This window comes from Echinops telfairi, unplaced genomic scaffold (assembly GCF_000313985.2).
Source record: "Echinops telfairi isolate 266 unplaced genomic scaffold, ASM31398v2 ScPeMD7_7424;HRSCAF=8462, whole genome shotgun sequence".
NCBI classification, from domain to species: Eukaryota; Metazoa; Chordata; class Mammalia; order Afrosoricida; family Tenrecidae; genus Echinops; species Echinops telfairi.
The window spans coordinates 26,917,424-26,926,178 of NW_022111324.1; the positions used below are offsets into that span (position 1 = coordinate 26,917,424).

The 8,755-nt window shown below is 45.7% G+C and overlaps 1 protein-coding gene across 2 annotated transcripts in view; it reads left to right on the forward strand.

Annotated features, from left to right (window-relative positions):
* Positions 1 to 8,443, forward strand: part of CUNH1orf21 (chromosome unknown C1orf21 homolog) — a 189,959-nt gene extending 181,516 nt beyond the window's left edge. For both annotated transcript variants that reach the window (XR_006680817.1, XM_004706677.2), the window contains one exon: positions 7,585 to 8,443. Coding sequence is in view for 1 of the 2 variants with exons in the window: in XM_004706677.2 (XP_004706734.1) it covers positions 7,585 to 7,623 (39 nt within the window). In the remaining variant the exon portion in view is untranslated. The remainder of the gene's footprint in view (positions 1 to 7,584) is intronic.
* Positions 8,444 to 8,755: the final 312 nt, after the last annotated feature.

Below are 8,755 nucleotides of genomic sequence, written 5' to 3' on the forward strand. Positions count from 1 at the left end.
CTCACTCAAGTAAGAGAAGCAAACATTTAAGGGAGAATTACTGTAAGAATTGCTTTAAGGTGTGATGGAGGGAATGCTGGGAAAGAAAGAACACAGTCCTTCCTAGAGCAACTGGGGGATATGTCATTGGAGGTGATGTGCTTAGAACAAGACCCTAGTGGGGGCTGGGAGTGGAGACCAGGCAAGGGAACAATGTGTGTAGACACAGGGTCATGCCAAAGGAGAGCTGGGCGGCATGGAGCACAATGGGTGCCGAGTCCTGCTGTCTGTACCGTAGTAGAGAATGCTTAAACCACAGCTTAGGTACCATTTTCTTCTTGGCCTATTAGGTTTTTCATGCCTAATAAAAAGTTCTTTAACAAACATTTTAACATATCTAGCAACTTCATGAAAGTATTATTTATATACCATTCCATGTACTGCTTTTTTACTATATAATACAATTATTTTAATGCATTTACCCACTTGTTCAACTAAAACCACACTTCCATTTTAGAGCACTTTCATCACCCCAGGAAGCCCCCTCACACCCACTCACAGTCACCTGGCATGCCCACAATCAGCCCCAGGCAACCCGTGTAATGTACAGATATTGTCAATGTATTTGAGACTGATTTCTATGATTGCTATAATGAAGGGCATTAGCATTTTATGGCTCATAATACATACCAAATGATTGATTTTCCAAGAAGTCGCACCATCTTTACTACTGCCAGTAATACGGAACATCAAGAACGACAGTAGCAAAGCCATGGGTATCGTGAGATGAGCGTGTGCAGCGGCTGTTGCTTGTTGACCCACCTCCGTCTACAGCTGGACAGGACTGCAGGTGGCGTTCCCGTCTCTCTGACCCTTCGCCCCAAACTTCTTCGCTCCTCAATTTACTCCACGTCAAAACAGCCATTGGGGTCTCCTCAAAGGACTAACATCGTGTTCCTTTGACATCTTCTCTGAGTTTCTGCAACAAACGAAGTGTTCAGGGGGCAAGAGCAGGGCTGTAGTGTGGGTGGGGTAAGGTTTCCCAGCCCAGTGCTGCCCACACAGAATGAGCAGGGGCATGGTCATGACGGAAACATTCCTAAGGCCACTTTCCTGGCCTTTCTCGCACCAAAGGGATCGTCCATTCTCTGAAAACCTAATAAGCCCTGTGGTTGTCTTGTGTCCTTTGATAAACTCTAACTAGAGTAAGCCTTTGGAGTCCCCAAACACAGTTGTCAACGTCTCCTGAACTGATTTCTCTGCTTTGAGTTTACTTGGCCCAGCAGATCCCCTCAGAACCCATTGTTTTGATTGGCCCTTTGTCCGGAAGGCACCTTAATTAACTAAGACGATTACAAATCTGAGGAGCCTTGTCTGTAGCCCTGTCAGAGACATGTTTCAATACATTTTGCTTAGAATAAATTGTGGGCGTATGAACTAAAACCCTAGTAGCAATACCTTTTCACTTGTTAAATGAGAGTTCCATGTCACTGTGCAAGCTCAAGAAATGGATATCACTGTTTTTAAATAACCCGTTCTGATTTGCATTATTTATTTCTGAAACAGACCTTTTTTTTGCCCCATTTGTGTGCCTACTGGTTTTATTTCGTGTCGTACCAGCTTGCTGTTTGTGCCCTTCTCCTTTTATTAGGATTCTCCTGCTACTTTTCATTTTTAAATGAAAAGTATATGAGCTTCTCATATAACTTTTTATCACTCATGTTTATGCTGCAGATAAGCATGTTTTCCACTGTGACGTTTGCTTTTTCATTTTGCCTTATACTTTTTTAAATGTGGTGTGTGACCCAAAGGCCTATTTTTACACAATCAAAGGTGTTCATCTTCTTCCTTTTTTGTGTGATTTTTCAGTTAATGTTATTCCTTCAAGGCTGAAAGAGCCATCGCCCTTCCCAGAGATTTGACAGGAGTTCTTTTCTGTATCCTGTTTTACTAATCATTCTCTCGGATCCACCTTTGTCGGATACTTACTTCTTACATAGCATAGGCCCATTCTCTGGGAATATTATGTTCTGTGCTCTTGAGTTTTGTTTTGTTTTATCGGTGCCTTTGCAAAGAATGGACACCAATCTAAAGGAGGAAACATGGCAATGGCAGGTAATGTCAAACTAGAATCATGCCGCACCCACCCACCCCTTTGTTTAAAGTCCTCCTTAAGTTTCTCTTGAATTCATAGCCTACTCACTTAAACAAACGGCGTTCTTGTCCGGCCGAACTGTAGTTGACGAAACCGCCCAGGAAAAGTTCACGGACAACCCAAGAAGAACCCGGGAGCTGCCCAAAGGGGCCGGGTTTGGTCAGGGAGGCTCGGGAAGGGAAGCCCCAGAGGAGCCTGGTGGCGCCGTGGATAAAGCACTCCGCCGCCAGGGAGAAGGTCTGTGGTTTGACCCCAACCGCCACGCCTGGGGAGAACGAGGAGCTGCCTGCTCCCATAAGGATTTCCAGCCTTGGACACCCCTGGGGCACTTCTTGCTTGGGTCCGAATCGACCCCGACGGCTGTGGCTTGGGTCAGATGCTACACTAGAACGCCATGGTGATGCCTGCAAACAGCCCTTCCTTGTGTGTGTCCTTGGGAGTTTCCACTCTCCCAGCTTGCGGTGCCTCCTGGGGCTCTTGCTCTCTGTAGCATTCAGTGTGCCCTGTGGACAAGGGTGGGATTGTGTCTAACAGTCCCTAATTCTGTCTTCACAAAGATCCCCACTTTGTGCCCCGCATAAGGGGAAAGGGCGTACTTCAGGGGAAAGAATTGCCATGTCTCCCAAACCGGGCTTACTCCCACTTCCTCCCTTTTGCTTCTCGTCTTTGCGCAGTTCTTTAAAGATGTGAATGAGACTCGGGGGAGAGCTCCCAGTCCTGCACAGGGGAACCAGTGTGCACATGGGGACCATGTGATGCTGAGTCTGCGCCCCTCCAACAGCAGGGCTTCCGAGGGCTCCCCTTTCGTGGAACTGCATCCGAAGACCAGATGGTAGCTCTTGCTATCAATGTGTTTCCGATTTCCAAGTTTTCTGTTAACTACAATATTTGGTTCTCATAGCTGTTGACAAGACTGATAATCACAAAAGTGGAACTGATTTGAATTTAAATGTAGTTATCAAGTCACTGCAGATGTAACATAAAACGCATGGGCCAGCCCTGTTGTCTTGGGCTTTCCTGGTTCCTCTGAGGCGTCCTTGCAAGTCACAGCACTCCTGCTCCCGCCCTTCCCTGCAGGGTCCGTGTGAGCAGTGGCTGAAGCATGTCTGTGATGCCACGGGTGCAGTTTGCGTCCTCCTTTCCGAGAACAGACGCTTGGGAAGTCAAAGTTGCACACGCTGTCCTGTACAGGAAGCACTAAACTTGGGGGTCTGATGGACCCTCTGGCTGCGTGACTCTGTACGCCATTCAGAGAGTTGGAGACTCTCCTTTATCAATGAGTAGGGCAGTGAGTGAGTGAGTGAGTGAGTGAGTGAGTGAGTGAGTGAGTGAGTGAGTGAGTATTGCTTCCAACATTTATCTCATGGATGAAGAGCCTGCTGAGCCACACATTGGCTGACTGAGCCCTTGACCTGCCAGCTCATTTATACTTAAGAAGTGAAGTGCAAGGACTTAGAGTTGTTTCCACCACGGAAGCTTTATTTCTGTGGGGGGGGTTCTGAAGTGTGAAGCACACAGCCAAGGTGGAGAAGGGACTCGCAGACACTGCTCAGACCACAGTTTAGGACACAGCCTCATTCACCCGGCAGCCACAAGAAGGGAGCATCTCTTCTGCTGCCAGGGGACTGGGCATGCGCAGTCTTCACACGGACCTTTGCAGTGGCAGTACTGATGGTAATCGTGGTCCCAGTTAACACTTACTGACTGCGTGCCAAACCCTGTAGTTTTCCCACTTAATCCTGAGCACACCCCTGTGGGATAAAGACCATAATTATTCCCAGAAAACCAAAGCCTAGTAATTCATCCAGTGTCACTAGAGGGGTCTTCGGAAAGTTCGTGGAAGTAATCCATTTTCTTTTCCACTCCATTTTCCACCACCCTTTTTTTGTGCCTCCTGTCTCATGCCTTCACTTAGAAAGTACCCTGCTTCTTTTGATCTAAAATCTCTATGAAAACTCCACCCGCCTTGCCTACGATCCTCCAGCGGCACACCCCTGTGCCTGTCTCCTCTCTGCACTTCATGAGTTGAGGATATGTGGAAAGCATCATCTACAGTTGCACTGAGATGTGCCCCGATCCCTGTTTGAGAACAAACTACCAGTTGTGGAGGGCCATGAGTTTCTTCTTCTTCCGGCCTCCCTAACCTGAACGTCCTCAGTGGTGTGGACCCAGGCTGGGCTGACATCTGATGAGCAGTGCCCGAGGGGGCTGTTGCTGGATGGCCACTGAGATCCCTCCTCTACCCAGGAAGATTAGTCACACACCTTAGGCTCCACCAAGGAGAAGCTTGAAGCGGGGAGGAAAAGATGGCCATGACTGGGGCCCTGGGCACTCAGGGTGAAGGGGTGAGAGTTACCAATCAGATGGTAGAAGGAACCAAAACATGCTAATTCGTGCAGCACGTTCAATGACCACAAGCAAGTCTGGGGCCACTTACTGTGGAAACAGCCCTGAAGATTATATTGCGTGGGTGCATTTTTCTAATTTCCCAAACATGCACACACATTCCCCAGGCACTCCTCACTCACCTGCCCAAGATTAGCGTGCGGAACCCTGGCGGCACCTCTCTAAACCAGCCCCGCAGTTCCTCCTCCTGTACAGATGAGGAAACGGACACAAACAGCTACGTGCCTCCAGATCCCATAGCTAGTAAGGATGCGAACTAGGTTTAGCACCCAGACATGAGGGGCAATCTTCATGATGGTGTTGTTTAGAAAATGTGACTTATTTCCAAGGTAGTGTGATAAAGAAAAAATAGTACATGTAAGAAATACTAATATGAAAAATCATTTTAAATGTGAGGCCTTTTTAGGAAAAGCAGTTTTATAAAACAAATAAACTCAAAACCCAAACTCACCGCCGTTGAGTCCATTCTGATTCATAGTGACCCTGTAGGACAGGGTAGAACTGCCCCTGTGGGTTTCTGAGACTGTAGCTCTTTACAGGAGTAAATACCTCATCTTTCTCCCATGGAGCAGTTAGTTATTTCAAACCGCAGACCCTGCCGGTAGCAGGCCAATATGTTACCACTACTTAATCACAGGGCTGGTTAGTCCCCCCAAACTGGAACATGTAGTATGCATTTAAAACAAAAGTGACAATAGCAACCGAAGATTACATATGTGTTTTTGGTTACAAATATGTATATAGGCATGGACGTATGTATAAAAGTATTACTTTGGGTACGTATAGATAGATATTTCTCTAGGTATATGTATATACAAGTATATGTGTGTCTTTGTTTATCCATATTATAATAAACCATTGAAAGGACATGCTATGGATTGTTCTTAAACATAGCCAGGCATCTTATGAGATTATTTTCTGTTTGTTTTAGTTTGAAGAGTTAGACTCATGGGACAACTCAGTAAATGGGCATAATGTATTCATAGTGTATGATCTACATCCTAATATGTTGAGTAGCATCTGGGATGTTAACAGTTTGGGAGCCACCATCTAAGATACTTCTATTGGTCTCTGCTCTTCTGGAAAAAATAGAAAGAAAGAAGGCAAAGACTCAGGAAAGCCTCCCTACCATTCTGATCCTGACGCAACAGGAGAAAGATGTGGAATAGAACTCAGGCTCTTTACAAGACTAGGTAATACTGCACTGACTGAAACTAGAAACCCCCCTGAGTTTGTTGCTTGCAGATACTCTTTAAACCTTACACTAAAATTATTTCTCGAGATCCACTTTCAGCTAACTAACAAAAGTGGTGAGTAAAATAAATACTGCTCCTTATGAGTCATGGACTCCTTTAACTTAAAGCCATCTTTATGAGACTATGTGGTCAATATAAAGCAAAGGGAAGAGGGAAGGAAACTAGCGTCCTGGAAATGGTATCGCTAGAATGGAATGAATGTGAGTGACGAGGATACATTGTGAAGGATGTAGGCAATGTTGCGATGATTGGCATAGAAACTGTTACATGGGAACTCCATTTGCTATGGAAACGTTCACCTTAAGCATAGTTTTTTAAAAAGATTAGAAAAGAAAAAAACCTTTTAAAGATGCAAATAGTAATAAACCTTGGTTTTCGTAAATCCTTATCTGTGGCTTTCTCCCCTTAGAGCCTCAGGGCAGGCTGTGGTGCAGACAGGGCAGGGTCTTGATGCCTCTGCTATGTGGGTCTGATTACAGACCAGGAAAGCTGTCAACTTGACAGCTTTCTTATAGGGTCCTGTAGCTCCTATAGGGTCCTATATAGATCCCATAGGGTCACTATGAGTACTCTGACAATCCAGAGAGGGCAGATACAGAGTGGACATCCTGTCCCTCACCATACCTCAGTGGAATACTTAGCCTAGTGGAGAGAAGATGGGATGTATTCCAAAGGAACAACAGTGTCTAGTCCTTACACCTCCAAGTGACTGCTTTTGTTGGATCTGAATCAAAAGCATCTTTGCCTTTCTTGTGTATGCGTCACATACCAAGCCTAGAACAGAATTCACTGAATTCTTATTTTCTTTTCTTGATCTGGGTTTATTCTCTTAATCTGCATGTTTTGATTTAAAACTCGACTTCCCTGGATTACACCAATTGTAAATTCCAGGGACGAGACTAGCCCATTGAATGATCACAGAGCGGCTATGCCATAGCCCCAGAGAAGGAGAGACTCTGGGCACGAGAATAGCCCCTAGACTGTGTGCAGGGTCAATGACTTCTTTCACATTTTCTTGGAAAGAAACTGAGTTCCATGTAAGTTTTGCACTGCTAGCCACAAGAGCCCTGGTTCAAACCCACCAGCCGCCTGCCTTCAGAAGGATGAGGCTGTCTGCTCCGGTAATGACGTACAACCATGAAACCCTATGTAAGGTTGCTGTGAGTCAGAATCAACTTGCTAGCCATGGGAAGGGAATAACCTTATGGTAACTTCTTGATGAAAAGCTAAGTCTTAGGATGCCTCTGTCATATGCAGTCACCATAAAGGACTTTACTGAGACACAGTAAAATTCCTTGAATACCTTGAAGTACTTAGTCTACTGGTAGTTGCAAGTACCTCACCTGGTCCTTATTCCAAACTTGGTCTTGAACTTGTACCTTTTTGATTAGCTGCCAAGTACCCTTCCCCAGGAGTCCGTGATGTATATATAGCTTATATACTCAGCCAACAAATATGTAGGGCACATCCACCGTAAACCCAGTAGAAAACCAAACCAAACCCCGTGCCATCGATTCCAACTCATAGTGGCCCTTTGTGGCATTTCTGAGACTGTCCACCTTGAAGAGAGCTGACAATTTCATCTTTCTCCTGAGGCGCGTCTGGTGGATTTGAACCACCAACCCTGCAGTTAGCAGTCCAACGCTGACCTGACTACACAAGTAATCAGTGTTGAATCCTGGATTCTTTTTCACAGAGACAAAGACCGAGAGAAAAGTGATGACCAGGAACTATTTCAGGCTCTGCTCAGAATTTCGCATTCACATATTGTTTTCTTCCTTCCCACAGGGTCGAGATTACTGTTCGGAAGAAGAGGATATCACATAGCGCCAATTCTACCACTCAAACCAGGAGCTACTACTGTGTAAATAAATAGGTTACACCCCAATTGAAATCTTTGGAAAGGTCGGTTCTCTGCAATGAACAGCGCTATTAACAAAGAAGATCGTTCCATATCGTATGCCCCATTAAAAATTACAGTGTTTCTTAATGAACTTGCAAAGGAATCTTGCTAAAACACACACACACACACACACCACCACCACAACAACAAACAACAACAGGAAACTATTATTGAACTTTCTTTGTTGCTGCTAGTTAAAACTTGTTGCAACTTCTCACTTCTCTCGTGTCCTGGTATGCAGCAGAATTCTGCAGCTTCACCTTCAAGAGACTGTTGGTTTTACAGCTGCTCTCCAACCTATTTTCTAGAAGATGAGGTAGTGGTGAACGCAGATCTCAAGCTTCTGTTCTAGGATGGTTCCGCTCCTCAGACAAGCGTCTCCTTCCCCCTCTCTCTTTCCTTTCTCCCGTCTCTCCCAAGTAGTCCGGAGACAGACCGAGCCTTGCTTCTCACTGGCAATGCTGAGCTTTGGAGGTGGGATGGTTGCTATGGCAAGCCTTGGTTCTCTGCTAAAAAGAAGTAAGAGAAGCTGTCACTGATGTAAAAGCATGTTGTGCTAAGACTCCTGGAAGTGACCAGGGAGCAGAGCAGCAGGTCGTTCCATTTAATAAATCTCCTAACCAAGGATTAAGCTTGTGACATTGGCTTTACTCAGATGCAGATGGAAGTGTGATCACAATCACTTTGAACCCCTCCGCCCCACTTTTTTTTCTAAGAAAATAAACATTTTACTGTTTTTATGTATCCTTGTCTTCTACCATTCATCCAGCTCAGTGTTTTCAGATGACCCTGGGTAAGGAAGCGGAGCCCTCCTTTGGCAGTGACGCTGGCCCGACCATCCCAGGCACTGTCTAGCAAGCATCAACAGGTCACGGCTCTCCATGGTCAGAAGAGATGGGGGACACCCCACCAAACACCCTTGTTGCCTTTCCTTTCATTGGCAAGGAAACCACCCCATTTCCTTAGTTCTTCCCTTCCAAATGCTACCTGAGCTTTACCACGCCCCAGTTCCTCTCCCTTCCAGTCCTGGAAACGGCAGGCGAGCCCGTCCGCTAG